Genomic DNA, 20,550 nt, shown 5'->3' on the forward strand with positions numbered 1-20,550 from the left:
TTTCTTTTAAAGATAGACGTTGGCACTGAGATGGTACTGGATTGGGGCTTATGATTGTTTATTCTTCTCACTACTGGAGCCACAAAGGAGTTACAGAAGTAGAAGAACCTGCAAGCACTAAAGAGACCTCTCTCAGGCAAGCCAGGGTTCGGCAAGACATCCTCCATCTCGTATCATCTTTGTCACGGGTACCAAAGTTTCCGGCTGTTAAACGAGTGGCCAGAATGCATCTTCTTGCTGAACAGAGGAACAGTTATCACTGTGCATCGAGCAGAAATCTAGGTGCAGAAAAGAGAAAGTCCATTGCTTTGGAAGACAAGCCTATCTCTAGAATTACAGATGCTACAATTTGCAAGCCAAACGTAAAGACAAGGTTCCAGTTGAAGCAATCGCTTCCTTTTCTTCTCAGGTTTCCTGTTCCACCTCCAAGCCGTTGCTTTCACTTTTCTTACCTCCAGCCAAATCCTATTCAAAATCCACTTTGACCCCTTTTCCCTGACACCTACCTACTCCTATAGCCTGATTTATACCTTTTAACATCCAAACCTCACGATTTACCATTTATTTACAGAATGTCTTTACTGTCTAATTTTCACCCATTCAGGACTTCAAGCGTCTGATAGGCAGCAGTGAGCTTTGGAATCAGACAAACCTGGTGGAAAGAGCAACTCCACGATATTTCAGCTGCGCGACCTGTAGACAAGATAATCTGTCCTAGGTTTCCAAAGGGGAAACTGGGGACCACGTAATAAACCCGCCTCACAGGGTTGTTGGTGGCGGCGGGAGACTGAAATAACAGGTCAGCCATTGCGCGGTGTCCGGCACACAGATACGTAGTCATCCCAGGGGAGAACTGGCCCCAGGCTCTGGGCGTGTATTCTAAGCGTGTTCCTGGCTTAGGAAAATTGCATCGCACTTTGCACGGTGGATTGATTTCATCTTCCGACAAATCCCTAACTCTGTGGGGCGCCCAGCACAGACGCACACTAGGATCCGTCCACCCGGGCCCTCTCCATCCCAGAAGCAAATCCGCCCTTCTTAAGAGTCTGGCCCCTTCCGCATCACCTTTTTCTCCCCCTTCTCCCCGGCAGCCAGGACAACCCACGACACCACCCCCGCTCCAACCCGGAGAACCGGATCTGGTCCCTCGAGTGAGGCCAGCAGCGCGCCTGCGCCGCCCGGCAGCCTCGCGCATGCCCGCTGTCTCCTGCCGCTTTCCCCCAGGTGCGCGAGCTCTCAGGCTCCCGCGGTTCCGGGACGCCGCGCGCGGCTGCTCTCCCGGCTTCCGGCTCCCCCTCCGTGGGCGGTGCGTCCTTGCACCCGGCAGCCAGGCGATGACGTTGTGACGCGGGCGGGCTGTGGGTGGGCGTGGAGCGAGAGCAGGGACGGGGGTGGAGAAGTGGGGAGCTCCAGCCTGTGGTTAACCGAGAGGAGCTTTGTCTTGCGCCTCGCACCGCCCACGGAATTTCTCCGGTCCGCCTGTGACCTGTAGGGCGGTTGCAAGTAGGATTTCTCACCTTTGACTTCGTGTCCCTGGAATGTCGGGGGCTGACTGAACATCATCCGAGAGCCCGCTTCATTTGCTCATCCTGGTTAAGCCCCTCGGAGAAATGCAAAGAGCTCCCTTTGGTGGAAGCACCGTTGCGTACCAACCCTTTTATGTTTTCCCACTGACTCCCCACACTAGCTTGCGAAGGAATCGAGGCCCCGAGAACTTTGGAAACACGTCCAAAGTGATACTGCTTATATGATGGTTCCAGTATCTGATCAGTGAAGCCTCCGCGTATAAATATGGCGCTCAAATTGTTGAATAAATTAAAGCACTAAAAAATAGTGACACATTGGAAGTAACTCATTGGCAAGATTCTTTCTCCCTAAAGCCAATAAGGCATGGAATATTACTCACCTAATCCAGGGAAGGTGGTAAACCTCATACCATCTTTCTGCTTGAGTGGAGAAAGGAAGTCTCCTAAAAGGTGTCGTGCATCCAGTGTAGGAAATAAAAAACTAATAATTTTTAATGTACTAACATACCTTTTTTAAAAGACACCCATCAGAGCAAAAGCAAGTCAACTTTGCCCACCAAAGCTATGGGAGTCAGCAGGCTCTGGGGTCATTTCTATTACTAAAGATGTTGGCCCTGGTACTGCTTAATCTGAGATGTTACATGAATACTAATGATCATGTAGTATCTGATAAGTGCAAAAGCAGTAGGAGTTGACAGTTCCTGAAAAAAGAGTGGAATTGTGATGGAGATAAAAGAAGAGGTATTCATAATTGAAAATGATGAGAGAATAAGAATTGCTTCATTTGCACACAGATGACCTCCTTGGATAGTACTGACAATTCTGAAGATAAAAAGGCAAATTATACAACAGGTAAAACATGATACGCCTATGCTCTTGACAGCAAGAGACTGGAAAAGTGATTGATGGAATGGAAAAACCTTGGAGTATGATGGAAGAGATAAGCTTCTAAGTCAGATGCCTACTAACCTAATCTGAAGTCAGTTAAGACCAAGTATTTGTTCTGGAACTAAAGCTTAGGATGGTAAATTTTTTGTTTTCCGGCAAAGTGTGGTTCCATGGGCTCAAAGCACTAATCAAATGTTCATAACACCTGTGAGTTACAGGGCACAAAGCTGTTCAAGTGTTCCTTTCAATACTTGAAGAGATTATCTAGGAGGAAATTACCTACCCTCAATTTCAAAGTACAGTAAGTCCCCTACCTATGAGCCTTCAAGTTGCGAACTTTCAGTGATGCAAACGCACGTTCCATCAACGTCAGGCATGAGTGAAATTGCAGCTTGCCCTCCGTCTCCTATTGCTGATGATCTTTCAGCTCTACCATCTCCCACCTCCTCTCCCTCCACCAGTCAGTAACTCTTCTTTCCTGTTCACTCGATGCCAGCCCCTGTATGCCATCGGTTGTACTGTACTACTGTACTTTTCAAGGTACTGTAGGATTTTTAATGTTTTCTTTATTTTTTGTGTTTGTTTTTTATGTATTATTTGTGTGAAAAGTATTATAAACCTATTACAGTACAGTACTATGTAGTTGATTGTGTTAATTGGGTACCTAGGCTAACTTTGTTGAACTTACAAACAAATTGGGCTTATGAATGCGCTCTCAGAATGGAACTCGTTCATATGAAGGGGACTTACTATATACAAAACATGTCTATTTTAGGAAAAGGTGCCATACAACATATATGAGCAAGGACATTTCAAAGTTTCAAAGGGTTTTAAAGTTTTAAAGTTTCAAAGGGTTGCCCATCTCCCTTTCCTTTTGTGGAAAATTCATCTGGAGACTGCAAATTTAAACTCCTTCTCATTAAGTTTGAATGAATAAAAACATGGCCATAAGTACAGCCATTTGGAATCTAAACGCTTTGTAAGGAGAGACGCTCCTGTATCTTGGTTCCAGAAAAGCCAGGTCCTTGCTGGAAGCTTATTTGAGCTATGATGTCTATAAGAATGTGGATTCTGGGGCTTCCCTGGTGGCGCAGTGGTTGAGAATCCGCCTGCCAATGCAGGGGACACGGGTTTGAGCCCTGGTCTGGGAAGATGCCACATGCCGCGGAGCAACTAAGCATGTGTGCCACACTACTGAGCCTGCGCTCTAGAGCCCACAAGCCACAACTACTGAGCCTGCGTGCCACAACTGCTGAAGCCCACCCGCCTAGAGCCCATGCTCCGCAACAAGAGAAGCCACTGCAATAAAGAGTAGCCTGGGCTTGCCGCAACTAGGAAAGCCCACACACAGCAACGAAGACCCAATGCAGCCATAAATTAATTAATTAATTAATTAATTAATTATTTTTTTAAAAGGGCTTCCCTGGTAGCACAGTGGTTAAGAATCCGCCTGCCAGTGCAGGGGACAGGGTTTCGAGCCCTGGTCCGGGAAGATCCCACATGCCACGGAGCAACTAATCCCGTGCGCCCCAACTACTGAGCCTGCGCCCTAGAGCTCCCGAGCCACAACTACTGAAGGCGGCGCACCTAGAGCCCTGCTCCACAACAAGAGAAGCCACCGCAATGAGAAGCCCCCGCTCGCCGCAACTAGAGAAAGCCCGCGCGCAGCAACGAAGACCCAACGCAGCCAAAAATTAATAAAAATTTTAAAAAATTAAAAAAAAAAAAGAATATGGATTCTGGAGTTCACATAGCCATTTACTAACCGTGTGACTTTGGCCAAGTCACTAAACATTTTAACTTCAGTTTCTTCTGTAAAAAGGTAAAAAGTTCATAATAATAGTACCTAGACAGGGTTGTTGTGAGGTAAAAATGGTTGTAAAGGTACCTGGTGCATAAATAGCTGTTAGTATCTAAGCTCATAAGGGTGTTAAGGACAAGAGCTTGTTTTCACTTAAATTGTGCAAAAGAGGAACATGGAAAGAGAGAACGCAAGAAAAACAGACAAGAGCACATACCACAAAAGTAAGCACATAAAAATCTTTACAGGGCCTATGCCTGAGGGGATGATCAATGATGGTATTTGAATCCCAGTTCTCTAGAAGACAGAATCTGAGGTAAAGGCTTATATAACAACAATTCCTTGGGGAGTGCAATGCCAGGGAAGCAAGAGTGAGGGGAAAGGGGAAATGAGGCAGGGAAGGAAGTAGAAAAAAATCAAGGGGATGAACTCCTGAACTGGCTGCTGGGTCTCGTGTGATTTCTCCGTAGCAGACTTGGGAGACCACAGTGTTTTGGAACAGAGGAAGGTAGAACAATGGAGCTCCGGGCTCCCGTCAGGCAAAGGTTCCTGCGGGAGCTGTGAGCCCCCCATACTTCTGAATCATGGCTCCTGCCTCCTCAGGCAGCTGCCAGGGAAGCCACACTCTCAGCAGCCGTGGCGTTATCCATGCATGAGCTGAGCCGGCAAGTGAATGGGAGCGAACAGCACTCCCCAACTGTCCACCCGCAGCCTGCAGCTTCCAGCAGTGCCTACCACCTCTGTAGCAACAGAGAGGCTCCAGGAAAAAAAGGCTGGGGATTCAAGGTATTAAGCAAAACATTACTAAGTCATGCCCCAAAGCAGCATGAGGGACCTGAGCGAGCAGAGCATCACGATGTCTTGGCCACTATCACCAAGGCAGCCACAGATTTCAACAAGCCTCCTTTCAAGGAAGATTGAAGCATCCTTTTTGCAACCTAGAAGGGTGCTGTTGCAGTGCAGTAATGTTCCTGGATGGCAAATGTAGCATCAAACAGAAGACTATGACCAAGCAAACTCAGGGAGACACATCACCTGGGTTCGACATAACAGTAATGGCAGAGACATAGGAGGACCAAGGCATAAAAGGCATTATGAACTAAGAGAAGCCCTTCATGATTCATGCATCAAACATTGAATTTAAGTGTCAGGTAATATATTAGGTGCTAGGATCAAAGATGAAAAGAACAATCCTTACGTTCAGGACTTAAGGAGCTCACAGTCACATAACAGCAATAAAAAAAATAGATATTTCATTCATTTATTCGTGCTTTGTTTAATAATATCTGTCATCATTAAATGATGGTTCTACAATCTCTGGTGTGGTTAAAACTTCCAAGAAAACAGTTCATTTTTCAAGTTCTTCCCTCAAAAAATTAATATCAAGTGAGTTTATGAATGATCTCATACTTCACATAATGCAGCTGCCAGGAACTGGAAAATTAGGCATTTGTCTGAATGTTTTAATATTTACACAAAGGTGTTCCAGAATGTGTTTGCAATTGGAGGAGTGGAATGATTAAAGGCTTGTTTGGGAACAAGCCTTCTGACATGGAAAAGAAGGAAAACAGCCTGGAAATGGGGAGGTTCAGATTATGGAGGAGCACATTCTTGTAGCATTATTGCAAATCCAGAAGGAAGAAGATGAGAGTTCAGTGTTCTCTCTCTAAGCAGGACAAATTAGTGCTATTTGTCCAAAATTTATTGGGCCCTTGACTATGGGGAAATATAAAAAGAAAAGAAAAACGCACCTCATGGGAATTATGTTCTAGCTGGGGAAGCTGACAATATGTAAGATAAATATGTGTCAAGTGTCAGATGCTGATAAGTAATAAAGGAGGAAAAAAAGCAAGGTGAAGGAAGGTGATTTTTGAGTAAAGACTTGAACAAGGTGAGATGATCACGCAGATATCTGGGGAGAGAGGATCCCAGAAGCAGAAAGATTTGGGGGAAACAATATGTATGGCCTGTTCCAGGAATAACAAGGGGGTAAGTATGGCTAGAGTCGACATAGGGGGAGAATAGTAGATGTAATAGGAGCCTAGAAATAGGAGCCAGAAAGTACAGGGTCTCCCAGGTCATAGTAAGAATTTTAGCTTTTTCTTCTGAATGAGGTCAGAAACTAGTGGAAGGGGACTTCCCTGGAAGTCCAGTGGTTACGACTTTGCCTTCCAATGCAGCAGGTGCAGGTTCAGTCCCTGGTCGGGGAGCTAAGATCCCACATGCCTCGCAGCCAAAAAACCAAAACATAGAACAGGATCAGTGTTGTAACACATTCAATAAAGACTTTAAAAATGGGCCACATCAAAAAAATCTTTAAAAAAAAAAAAAGAAAAAAAAAAAACAGTGGAAGGTTTTGAATAGCACGATGAGATCTGACGTACGTTTTTATAGGATCACTCCAGTTGCTTCAGGGCAGGAGCAGGGACAATAGTTTGGAGTCTCCTGTAACAACCAAGACAAGAGGTGATGGCAGTTTGGACCAGAATAGAGGCAGAAGTGATGGTAAAAATAGTAAAATTCTTGGTAAATTTTGAAAGTAGAATCAACTGGCTTTATTGAGCCAACTGAAAACAATATGTGAGAACAAAGTCAAGGATAGCACTGACATTTTTGCCTTAAGCAACTGTAAGAGTGAAGTTGTCATCAACTAAGACGGCAAAGACTATGAGAAGAGCAGGGCAGGGGTAGGGGTGGGTGGTGGAGAAGATTAAAAGCCTGTTTTGGATAGGTTCAACCTGAGATGCTATTAGCCATCTCAGTGGAAACATCAATGAGCAGTTGGATATACAGGTCTAGAGTTCAGAGGAAAAGCCCAGGCTGGAGGTATACATGTAGAAGTCATCAGCATATAGATTGACTATAAAACCATGAGATTATCCACACTTTACCAAAATGTACCCATCCTATCTTGTCCTTTGTGCACTAAACAGGTGCAAATAAAAGAAAAAGTACTTATTACAGCAAGGAACTCATTTATAGACTGTACTAACCTTAGAAGTAGTATAAAATAAGTATTTAAATAACTTAAATTAATGGCCAAATGATCCAAAGTGAGTTTATTAAAGAAAATTCAGTAGCTTAGGTTTATATTCTTGTACCCCTCACCCAAAGTTTGAAATGTCAAGGAGTGTATTTTGCAATAAAACAAAAAGTCTTTGACACCAATCAACCCTGGGATCAGCCTACTCTGTTTGTCATTGAGAAAATTAATACATGTCCATATTCATTTGCTTGGCTACCATGACAAAGTACCACAAACTGGCTTAAACAACAGAAATGTATTTTCTCACAGTTCTGGATGCTAGAAGTCCAAAATCAAGGTGTCAGCAGGGCTGGTTCATTCTGAGGGCTGTGAGAGAAAGATCTGCCTAGGCCTCTCTCCTTGGCTTGTAGATGGCCATCTTCTCCCTGTGTCTCTTCACATTCCCGTCTGTCTACGCACGTCTGTCTCCAAATTTTCTCATTTTATGAGGACTAATCATATTGGATTAGAGCCCACCCTAATGAACTCACTTTAACTTGATGACCTCTGCAAAGACTTTATCTCCAAATTAGGTCACATTCTCAGGTACTAGGGGTTAGGACTTCAACATATGAATTAGGAAGAGGTCACAATTCAACCCAATGCAGTGCCTATGAAAATAATAAACCTAGGTTTCAAGACTATCCTGAAGCTTAAATAAGTCCAGTATCTAATACAGTACCTGGCATATAGTAGGCAATCAGATTTTGTAGGGTAACAGAAAATACAGTTTGGCAAACAATAGTGATCTAAGTATAATCCCTTAAAAAAAACCTTCTGTTAACAGGGTATCAGACATGAGCTGGCTGTAAAAATAATGAAAATTTCACTCTCCCTCAGAGCCAACCAAAAGTTGCATATAATAGTGTATTGGGTTATTCTAAAACTTGGAAAATAATTTAGAAATTAAAGTTAATATGATGTAGATTAGAAGCCCACCCAACAACAAGAGAACCTTAATTTTCTGTGTTCATTAAAGCTCTTTCATTTGCAAAGGGCATTAATTTTTTCACCATATATGTATCAATTGATTACTAATGCCAGTCACTGTGCTACTTGCTGAGCATCAGAAGTTAAAAAGACAGATTGCCTGCTCCCAAGAAACTCTACCTAGTGATGGAGACATATGAATAAGGATTTACAGTAAAAATGTCATAATGGAGTAAAAATGTAGTAATAAGGGTAAAAAGAGAATGCTGTATAACCAGTCCTACTGGGGCGCTAGGGAAGACAATAGAGGAGACCACTGTCTTAGAGAAGACAATAATTAAGATGGCTTTGAAGGTTAAGAAGATGTTACCAGTTAAAGGGTAACAAGACAAAGAGGAAGGGGAAGATAGTCTAGTTGGAAGTACTAGCAGCTGAAAAAAGAAAGTAAAAACTGTCTTATAGGGCTTCCCTGGTGGCACAGTGATTAAGAATCCACCTGCCAATGAAGGGGACACGGGTTCAAGCCCTGGTCCGGGAAGATCCCACATGTTGCGGAGCAACTAAGCCCGTGCGCCACAACTGCTGAGCCTGTGCTCTAGATCCCGCGTGCCACAACTATTGAGCACGTGTGCCACAACTACTGAAGCCCGTGCGCCTAGAGCCCGTGCTCCACAACAAGAGAAGCCACTGCAATGAGAAGCCCGCACACCACAACGAAAGTAGCCCCCTCTTGCCGCAACTAGAGAAAGCCCGCGCACACCGACGAAGAACCAAAGCAGCCAAAAGTAAATAAATAACTAAATATTTTTTAAAAACCAACTTTCTTATAAAAAAGTAAATATGCACTCTTTGGAGAACCGTATTTCACTCAACATTAGCATGTAGATAATTGAATAATAGATCTTGACATCATGAGGCCTCAAATTCATGATGGTGTGTGTGTGTTTGTGTGTGTGCGTGCGTGCATATTTCAACATTGAACCATTTGGGAAGTTCTTAGAATACTGCATTATGAGTTGAAAGATCTAAATCTAAAAGCTTATTTCTACCTAATAAACAATATGGTGGGACAGATGGAAGAAAACCACAGTCGTGTACACCCACTGGAGCAGAAATGGGTGGGAGAAGATCTTTAGAAAAGCTAGTGGCTTATCGTTGCAAAGTAAAAGAAAGAAGTAATAATGGTAATAAGGCTTCTGAGAATTTGATGAGCAATATTCATACTTTGGCTTCCAGGAAGCTCAAAGCTAAATTTGCTCTGAGATTTTAATAATCATATAAGAGCTTAAACCTATATAAGAGCTTACTCTTTCCTCTCAGTTTTTATTCCTCTGTTCTATCAAAATGGTGGTTTTATACATATACAGAGTGCCCAGAGCTCAGTGTGTACAACCCTTCTCTAGCTACACTCATTCTTTGATAATTTCAGCCAATCTCATAGCTTTAAATGCCATCGTAGTTTAATGACTCCCAAATTAACTTCTCCAGCTCAGAGCTGTCTTGTGAACTCCAGACTCACACAGACATCTCCACTTGGATATCTAATTAGCATCTCCAGTTCACATGTTCAAAACCCATATTCCTGATATTCTCCCCAAACCTGCTTCTCTCTACTCCCCAACTCAGTCAGTGACTGAGATCCTTCCTCACACTCCCACATGTAATCGCTCAGCAAATCCTGTTGACTCTACCCATTTCTCATCGCCTCTACAGCTAGCACTTTGGTCCAAGCAACCATTACCTCTTGCCTGGATTATTGCAAGCACCTCTTAAGTGGTTTCCCTGTTTTGCCCATGCTCTCCCAAAGGCTATTCTTGGCACATCTTCCAGAGATCATTTTATTTCCCTCCTTAAAACTCGCGAACAGCCCATTTTGCTTGGGGTAAAAGCAATAAATGGCTGATCTGGCCCCAGTTGCATCTCTGACCACATTTCCTATTGCTCTCCTCCTGATTCAATCTGCATAAGGCTGTCAGTTCCCTCACTCCTTCTGGAAGAAACTAGGTACAACATTGCCTCAGGCTTTTGCTTTTGGTTTTCCTTCTGCCTGGAATGTTCTTCTAACAGATGTCCACAATGGTTGTTCCCTCATCTATCTCCTTCAGCTCTTGGCATAAATGTCCCCTTCTCGGCAGGCCTTCCTGGACCACTCAATTTAAAATTGCACCCTCGTAGCCACCCATAGATACTTTTTAACTTCCTTGCCTGCATTACTTCTCTATAGCCCTTAAATACTATATATTGTATGTACTTAGAATATTGTCAGTCTCCCCCATGTAAGTTCCATGAGAGTAGGCATTTTATCTCCTGAGCCTAAAAAAGTGCCTGGTAGAGTAAATGTTCAAGTAATATTTGGTGAATATTAAATGAATTAATGACTGAACATATAGATCCAGGTAGGATTTTCTGCCAAAGATTAAAAGAAGGGGGGAGGGTGTCAGTCACATATGGGTCCAAGGGGCTGATTAGTCAGAGAGCATGTACAACATGAGAAGAATAAATGATTGAAATCAATTTTAGGAACAGGTAGAGAAATAGGTGCAAGAAAAGAGCCTGAAAACCAATAGCAAGAATATGGAAGAACCAGGAAAGAGTGAGCAACAAAATTGTAGACATACTTCCAGAAAGAGTGGTTAGGAGCCAAGGTAGCAGAAAGATTAAGTAAGACTGGCAATAAAAAGTGTCCATAAAAATTGCTTAGATCATCTTACACCAATATATCCAATTCCAGATGGATAAAGTGTTGAGTGAAAAGAATCAGTGAAGAAATATGCTCTTGATGGGAAAGATTTTTCTAAGCTTAAAATAAATTATATAATTTACAAATGCACTAAATGATAAATTTGACTCCATTAAAATGAAAAATATTCTCTGCATCAAAAAGAAGCCTAATCAAAACAAAAGGCTAAAATAAACTGGGAAAACATGTGCAGTAAATTTGACAATGGGGAAATATTTTTAAATTGAAACAACTCTTACAATAAGAAAAATCTTAAGACTCTAATATATATAGGGATGAGAAACATGAACAGACATTTCACAAAAGTGGAAATATAAACAGTTGAAAATGATCTACTTGACTAACAAGTGGAGAAATATCAATTAAAACAATGCTAAGATTTTTTTCTCCTATTATTTAGCAAAGTTTAAAAATTTTATGGGAAATAAACTATGAAAAAAAATACTTATATACTATCAGGAGACCTAAGCAGGTACAGTTTATTTCAGAAAGAAATTTAAAAATAGAATGAGATATTCACAATAGCCAAAAGGTGGAAACAATCCAAATGTCCATCAACAGATGAAGGAATAAACAAAATATGGTATATACACACAATAAAATATTATTTAGCCTTAAAAAGGAATGAAATTTGATACATGCTACATTGTGAATGAACTTTGAAAACATTATGCGAAGTGAAATAAGCTAGACACGAAAGGGTAAATATTGTGTGATTTCACTTGTATGAGGTACCTAGAATAGTCAGATCCATAGAGAAAGAAAGCAGAACAGAGGTTACCAGGGTCTGGGAAGGGAGGAGTGGGAGGTTATCGTTTCATGGGTGGAGTTTCAATTTGGGATGTTGAAAAGCTCTGGAGATGGTTATTGATGATGGTTGTACAACATTGTGAGTATATCTAATGCCACTGAATTGCACATTTAAAAATAGTTAAAATGGGGGCTTCCCTGGTGGCGCAGTGGTTAAGAATCCACCTGCCAATGCATGGGACATGGGTTCGAGCCCTGGTCCGGGAAGATGCCACATGCCTCGGAGCAGCTGAGCCCGTGAGCCACAACTACTGAGCCCGTGAGCCACACTACTGAAGCCTGCGTGCCTAGAGCCCAGGCTCCGCAACGAGAGAAGTCACCACAATGAGAAGCCTGCGCACCGCAGCAAAGAGTAGCCCCCGCTCGCCGCAACTTGAGAAAGCCCGCGCTCAGCAATGAAGACCCAACTCAGGCAAAAATAAATAAATTAATTAATTAATTAATTTAAAAAAATAGTTAAAATGGTGTTTTACTTATATGTATTTTACCACAAAAAAAACCAAAACATATATATATACATTTATATGTATATATATGTGTGTATATGTATTAAGAACCTTAAAGTGACCCAGTGATTTCACTTTTAGAAATTACTCATGTGGAAATAAACTCAAATTTAAGCAAAATGTTTATCAGAATGTTATTTATAATTGTAAAACAATTCTTTGGAAACAAAATAATGGTAAAATAAATAATGTCACATTCCTAGTAAAGTGGAAGTGCAGAACAGTGGGAACCATATCTGTTATTGCTCTTCATCTCCACCCTCCTTCCTATGCTTGGCACCTAGAAGCTACCCAACACAGTTCCACTGAATTAATTAGTATGATGAAATGTTACGTATAAGAATATTTATTAAGGATTTTAATGAAATAGGAAATGGTTTGATATAATAAGTGAAAAAAGCAGAATAAAACTTGTATATACAATTTGATTTCAGCTACTATGCAAAAACAAGGATTCTTGTTATGTGAGATAATGAAATCCTTTATTGTTTAAGCCAATCTGAGTTGGGGCTTTTTATGACACCTGAAAGCATTCCAACAGATCCTTACACCCACACAAGAACGTTCTCATCTAGAACTCCTCATGCTTTCCCAGAGCTTATTAAAATGTGGAAAGTAGAAAAAGTAATGGTACCATTAATAAAAGTTACCGACCAGCAAGGGAGAAAACAGGAAAATAATCTAAACAAAACACAAAAAAGCAGCTGTAGTACCATAAAAACACAGCTGGCTGTAGAATTTAGGGTAGAATCAGACAGTTTTATAGACTTCATAACTTTTTAAGCTATTCTTATAATAATGGATATTTGTAATAATGATCCTGAGTCACCCATAACGATGCCCAATGTGTGTAATATATTCTGTTTGAGAAGGTGGTGCATTATATTTCACAGTTTAGAAGGATTTTCATTAAAATGTTTAAAACACTGAGAAGTTCCAGGACTTCCAGGGGTAAACTGAAATTAAATTCTTCTGGGAAACTCACTTAGCTGGAACTCCTCATTTTCCCAATATTGTTGTTAAAGAGAAATTAAAAGTTACTTTATTTGACAATCTAAAATTCTTGTGTTTATGTTGGAAATTGGGTTTTCCTAAAACCTGGAGTGCCTAATGATCACTTGGAATGGGGTGGAGGGCTTATTAAAAATGCAGTGTCCTCAGTCCTTCCTCAAAAGACCCTAATTTAGTGGGTCTGGGATGGGGCTTCAGTACTGGCATTTTTAACAGACACCCCAGATGATGTGTTCTGGATATTCTGAAACAGTGGGAGCAAGCTATGAAGACATAATTTAGGAATTACTAGTGAGTTCTCTGCTTTATCAGGCCTCCAACTCAGAACATATTAATGCTTGCTACTCTGCACAAGAAGAGGTAGATAGCCTCACTTGTTAGATTAAAGGAAAGTATCAATACTGACCTACCCAAAATAACCTGCTGCATTTTTAAGGCAGTTGAGGATCACACCTGTACTGACTTTAGTTAAGGTTTTATGATTCTGTTTTTTTGTTTTTTGGGTTTTTTTGATGTGGACCATTTTTAAAGTCTTTATTGAATTTGTTACAACATTGCTCCAGTTCTATGTTTTGGTTTTTTGGCTGTGAGGCATGTGGGATCTTAGCTCCCCGACCAGGGGTCGAACCCACACCCCCTGCATTGGAAGGTGAAGTCTTAATGACTGGACTGCCAGGGAAATCCCAATTCTGTTTTTTTTTTAATTGAAGTATAATTGATGTAGTTGATGTACAATATTATATAAGTTACAGGTATACCATATGGTGATTCATAATTTTTAAAGGTTATACTCCATTTATAAAATATTAGCTATATTCCCTGTGTTGTACAAAATATTCTTGTAGCTTATTTTATACATGATAGTTTGTACTTCTTAATCCCCTACCCTATATTGCCCTACCCCTATATTGCCCTTCCCCCCTCCCCTCTCCCCGCTACTAATTTGCTCTCTATATCTGTGAGTCTGCTTCTTTTTTGTTTTATTCTCTAGTTTGTTGTATTTTTTAGATTCTACATATAAGTGATGTCATACAGTATTTGTCTTTCTCTGACTTATTTCACTTAGCATAACACCTTCCAAGTTCATGCATGTTGCTGCAAATGGCAAAATTTCCTTCTTTTTTAATGGCTAAGTAGTATTCCATTATATATATATACCACATCTTCTTTAGCCATTCATCAATTGATGGACACTAAGGTTGCTTCCTATCTTGACTATTGTAAATAATGCTGCTGTGAACATTAAGGTACATGTATCTTTTTGAATTAGTGTTTTTGTTTTTTTTCAAATATATACCCAGGAGTGGAATTGCTGGGTCAAATGGTAGTTCTATTTTTGGTTTTTTGAGAAACCTCCATACTGCTTTCCACAGTGGCTACACCAATTTACATTCCCACCAACAGTGTGAGAGGGTTCCCTTTTCTCCACACCCTCGCCAAAATTTGTTATTTGTGTTCTTTTTGGTGATAGCCATTCTGACAGGTGTGAGGTAATATCTCATTGTGGTTTTGATTTGCATTTCCCTGATGATTAGGGATGTTGAGCATATGATTTTCTTTTTAACTTTATTTATTTTTAAAATAAATTTATTTATTTTATTTATTTATTTTTGGCATCATTGGGTCTTTGTTGCCGTGTGCAGGCTTTCTCTAGTTGCAGCGAGCGGGGGCTACTCTTTGTTGTGGTGCGCAGGCTTCTCATTGCAGTGGCTTCTCTTGTGGAGCACAGGCTCTAGGCGCGTGGGCTTCAGTAGTTGTGGCACACAGGCCCAGTAGTTGTGGCTCACGGGTTCTAGAACGCAGGCTCAGCAGTTGTGGTGCACGGGCTTAGTTGGTCCACAGCATGTGGGATCTTCCCGGACCAGGGCTCGAACCCGTGTCCCCTGCATTGGCAGGCGATTCTTAAACACTGCGCCACGAGGGAAGCCCTCTTTTTAACTTTAAAGAACTCTCTCTCTCCTATTACTAAAGTTTAAAGTTTGGGTTACAATAGACCTTGTCCTGAAGTTCTTAGTTAATGTTGATAAAAATGTAATGTATGTTATTAATGGTCTTTGGGGTCAGTAGAACATTTTATCATAGTGTTTTCACCAGAGTGCTTTGGCACCATATCGACTTTCTCTGATTCCTTAAGATGTTTAATCCTAACATCTGGTATCTGGATTTGTAAGACACTGGGGAAAAACATGTAATGAACATAGAGAATTCTTGATCAAATGTATGCTATGACTAAAAAGTTTGGGGAGACATGAATTTACTTGGACATGGCCTTGGTAGTTTTTCCTTGGGTGGACTTTAAATAGGCGTGAAGCTTTAAGTGTCATGATACCAGTTACAAGATGATTATAAAATAGTCAGACTCTTGGAAATAAAGAGTAGAATGAAGGTTGCCAGAGAAACAGGGAGGTACTAGCCAAAGGGTATAAAGTTTCAGTTATACAAGATGAATAAGTCCTAGAGATCTGCTGTACAGCACAGTGACTCTGGTTAACAGTACTATATTGAATACTTACAATTTTGCTGAGAAGATAGATCGTATGTCAAGTGTTCTTATCACATAATAATAGCAATAATAACAACAACGATAATGATAAATGAGGTTGGGAGAAAACTTTTGGAGGTAATGGACAAGTTTATGGGACAGGTCACAGTGATGGTTTCACAGATACATACTTATCTACAAACCCATCAAGTTGTATACATTAATTATGTATAGCTTTTTGTATGTCAAAACGTTTTTTAAAATAAAATGTGTCATGTTAATGCTTTCCAAAAAAATAATAGAGGAATTATTTCATTACTCATTAATTTCCATTATATAATGTTTTTGCAAGTGGCAAAAAAAATTTTTTTTCCTGCTTCTTCTCTTTCTGTTTTTCTTCTTCATGATATGTCTGTGCTTGAAATGAACCTTTAGTTACACAGATATGGGGTCTGCCTCCATTTTCGGTCCCCCTGGGCCCAGGTATTCCTAGAAAATAGATTTACTCTGTATAAGATTCTGTTTTTTCTGGTGCCCATAAATTCTGTCTTATTTTCCCTGCACCATCTAATCATTTACTGAGAGTCTCCAGTATACTATGCCAGACATAAAAAATATAGAGATAAATAAATATACCTTGACTTTGATTTGCTCCCAGTCTAGTAAGGGAGACAGACACATAAACGAATAATCACAATACAGCATAATAAATGTAAAAGCAGGCTATAGGATCACAGAAAAAGGAACGACTAATTCTTCCTGGGCAATTATGAAAAGGCTTCTTAGACAAGGTAGTATGTGATCTGGGTTTTGAGTGGGCATTTAAGGGGTATTGCAAGCAGCATGTATCATATATAGGCATAGTGATAGGAGAGGGCATGGAATATTTGGTAGAACTGACAGAACTTGATGACCAACTGGATATTGGAAATTGAGAGAAAGGAGAGAATTGAAAATGTTTCTAAGATTTTACTCATTCATTTAACAATTTTATTACCTACTCTGCTACAAAGAGTGAGTGGATGACATTCCAATGACAGAAAAAGGAAATATAAGGGGAGAAGCAGTTTAGGGGGGTGAGATCAGATGAGAATATGTTGAATTTGAGTTGCCTGCAAAGCCTCCAGGTACACTGGCCCAGTGTGCCCTCAGAAATGTGGGTCTGAGAGGAGGAGGGAGGTCTCGACTGAAGAAGAAGGGTGGGAGCCATCAGCAAATGATGGCCTGGACAGGACCAGACACAATTTGTGGGGCCTGGTGAAAAAGAAAATGTGGTCCCCCTTGTTCACAAAGCAGGAATAGGGTGCCATTAAAGTTATTAAATAAACTTGTACTAAAATACAAAGCATTTTCCTTTCTTCCACAGTCTCTCAGCATGTCATGGTGGTTTTTATTTGCTATTTAATGTTCTTCTAAGTAAATAAAAATTTTAAATTATTGGCATGAATTTTACCATTCATCTTTATATTGTGCAATGCCAGTTCTAAATGTAGATATCAGAACGTTCAACTGTTCTGTGTACATGGAATCACTCAAATTATGCAATTCATATTTCCGGCTGGACTCTGGAAGGTGCCTCAAGCTGCTCAGACGAAATGAATACTGGCCAGATTCAGAGAAGTTAGGAGGAAGAAAAGGTTTCCCCAGGCACGGTGTGGGCCCAAAGGATCTGGGGATACTTGCAGGGTAAGTTCAGAGCCTTGAAGGTGCTGGGGATTCCGCCTTGGGACTGGCAAGATCTGCATGCACTTGGACCTGATAGATGCTGTGTTCCCCTCCCACCAGCCCCCAGACCAATGTGCCATGCCTCAGGAGGGAGCTGGGAAGTCAAGTCAGGCATCTCCCATTTCCATCTGTCCCAACCCACAGCAGATAGGCGACCCCAAGGGTACCACAACCTCTGTGCCAGGATATGCTGGGTATTTGGATCAAGGAGAGGCTGGCCCCAGCCAATCGCCCACTGAAGGAGCTGCAGTGTTGCCAGCCTGGGGTGGGGACAGCCACCAACTGCTGGGCCTTGCCCTTGAGATGCCATTGGTTGTGACCCCAAACCTCCTCACACCTGCACTCAGATCCCTGCCAGGGCAGAGGGCAGCAGCAGTTTGGGGAGAGGGGGAGTAAGGGAGAGCAGGCAGGACCCAGGGCGCAAGGGTGAGAGAGCTGGTGGCCAAGAACACTTCCCAGGGAGGCACAGGAGGAAATATAGCACTTACACTGAGATGCGAAGCCCTCAGCCCATGCTCCCGCTGGCCATCAGGCTTCACTCCCGAACACAAATTCAAGGACAGCATAAGAATCTCAGGACAGCAGCATGAAACCCCAAGCGTGGGACTCTTTGTGACTGTACTAATCGCAAACACGTGCAACCAGCCCTAGGCCTGTGACATTGCCCAAGAGGATAAGAAAATAGATGAGGGCCAAGAAGGAAGACTGGGGAGCTCCAACACGAGAGAGGTAGATGGAAGAAAAAAAAAAAGCAAGAACAAAAATAAGGCAGACTTGGGACTTCCCTGGTGGCGCAGTGGTTAAGAATCCTCCTGCCAATGCAGGGGACATGGGTTCAAGCCCTGGTCCAGGAAGACCACACATGCTGTGGAGCAACTAAGCCCATGCGCCACAACTACTGAGCCCATGTGCCGCAACTACTGAAGCCTGTGCACCTAGAGCCCGTGCTCCACAACAAGAGAAGCCACCGCAATGAGAAGCCCACGCACTGCAACAAAGAGTAGCCCCCGCTCACTGCAACTACAGAAAGCCCACGCGCAGCAACGAAGACCCAACGCAGCAAAAAAATAAATATAATAAATTAATAAATTTAAAAAAAAATAAGGCAGATTTGAGGACACAGGGAGAGGGGAGTGTAAGCTGGGACGAAGTGAGAGAGTAGCATTGACATATATACACTACCAAATGTAAAATAGATAGGTAGTGGGAAGCAGCCTCATAACACAGGGAGATCAGCTCAGTGCTTTGTGACCACCTAGAGGGGTGGGATGGGGAGGGTGGGAGGGAGATGTAAGAGGGAGGAGATATGGGGATATATGTATACGTATAGCTGATTCACTTTGTTATACAGCAGAAACTGACACACCATTGTAAAACAATTATACTCCAATAAAGATGTTTAAAAAAAAATAAGGCAGAGATGAACAGGGAGAGAGGGGTAAGTGCAGAAGCCAAGAGAAGGGCAGGACCACCTCCAGCCAAGGCTTCTCCTGGGAGCCCTACAGATATGGTTACTTGTTCCACAAGCATTTTAAAAATTTGAGCCAATATCTAGAAATGAGAAGCATTCTCATAAAACAAGCTTTTCTTTAAAAAATTAAGAGATTTAACAACACCGTGTCTACACTCGGCCATGGCAAAAATCAACCAAAGTTGAGCAGCCGCTGCTCCCCTGCAAGGGCCGCATCGCTGCTGCTGGACCAGCCTCCCATGACGCACTGGGCTCTGCCTGTGCAGCCACACGGGGCCCCGCTTCCCCCAAGCCGATTACCGTGGGCGCCGAGATCAGAAACCTGGGTCCCACAGCCTGTCCAATGCTGCAGGAAGGTCAAGTAGAAGGGGGCCTAAAAATAGGTCATTGGATTCGGCAAGTAGGAAAACACTGTTGACATCTTTGTTAGAACAGTCTCAATGGAGCAATGGGATGGGAGCCAGATGGCAGTGGGCTGTGAAGTGAATGGGAGGTGATGAAGTTGAGGCAGCGAAGGTAAAGACTCATTTTTCACGCATTTTTCTTTTTTTTGTCATAAAGGAGGGTGATGGAAAAGTAGTTTGAACCCACCCAGCTATCCCTATTCCTCCCTCTTTCTCCTTCCCACACACTCTCTATAACTAAATAAAGAAAGCAAGATGACATAAAGCAACATCTCTGCTTGAAATTTTACACTTTGGGAAAAAAAAATCAGTTCAAGACCAGAAGTGGAAATTAACTGAGATTTTACTGCTCCTCATTAAAGTGTCATCCTCGAAGATACCAATCATGAGTATTTATTGCCTCTTATTGGCAGTTAGAAAAAATAAAATTAGGCCATTTGAGACTAATTCAGAGTTTTTTTTTTTTTAAGGTTACTTTAAAATATTTAACCTGTTTTTTGTTTGTTTTTTCTTTTAATATAGCAGCACAACACAGAGTTAAACATTTAGGCTCTGCTTAAAAAATCTAGAAAACTATCTGATAGCCCTGTATTTTTAAAAAATAACAGGTAAACTACTCAAATCCTAAGCTGTTGTGTAGAATAAGCAACATTCTCCCTTTCAATTGTTGAATAAACTAATCTTAAAATAAATGGTGACATCTGTTTCCACCTACTGCACCGTTGTTTGGATGTTTTGCAGGCTTGTTTTTCCATACAGAATGTGATTTAGAGGCTGATATTTGATCATGAACTAGTTAGCTTTGGATTTAGTAGGTTCTACATTTTACGAAAGGTCTAACTTGGGCAAGTATACCCTACCCCCAAAGTGGAACTTACCAGAATTGTGAGGATTGAATGCCTATTGCTCGGTGCTAATGTAGATGCTCTGATTTGTTAACGGACTTCTGCGAGGTGATTTAGGTCAAGTTTTGGAATCCTTGCAAAGTAATCAGATTTTAACCTCGGCTTCCGCTAGTCTGTCAAAATACAGGAAGCCTGCTCACTCCCTCTGTGGCCTCCCCTCACCAACTGTTTAGAGTGTGGTCTGCAGAGTTCACCAGGGTCTTGTAAGATATGCAGCTTTCAACACAATGGTGTGTGTCGATGAGATTTTGTGACTTTGAGTGGATGCCAAGTACATGAGACAAACTACACTTTATTTAAAAAAAGGAGGGGAGAGGAGAACTGTA

The 20,550-nt window shown here is 41.6% G+C and overlaps 1 protein-coding gene and 1 long non-coding RNA gene across 2 annotated transcripts; one reads left to right on the plus strand and one right to left on the minus strand.

The window, feature by feature from the left end:
• Positions 1-160: 160 nt before the first annotated feature.
• LOC309627384 (uncharacterized protein) lies at positions 161-1,195 on the minus strand (the record flags this gene model as incomplete). The annotated part of the gene is made up of 2 exons (XM_082389293.1): positions 161-278; positions 653-1,195. 2 exons carry the CDS (start codon positions 1,193-1,195, stop codon positions 183-185), a joined length of 639 nt encoding a protein of 212 aa, XP_082245419.1. The 3' UTR covers positions 161-182.
• Positions 686-18,857, plus strand: LOC309627392. The gene is made up of 2 exons (XR_014243715.1): positions 686-799; positions 1,092-18,857. It is a non-coding gene; the product is annotated as an uncharacterized lncRNA (long non-coding RNA).
• Positions 18,858-20,550: the final 1,693 nt, after the last annotated feature.

The sequence above is a fragment of the Balaenoptera borealis genome (genome assembly GCF_965194805.1).
Source record: "Balaenoptera borealis genome assembly, chromosome: 4".
NCBI classification, from domain to species: Eukaryota; Metazoa; Chordata; class Mammalia; order Artiodactyla; family Balaenopteridae; genus Balaenoptera; species Balaenoptera borealis.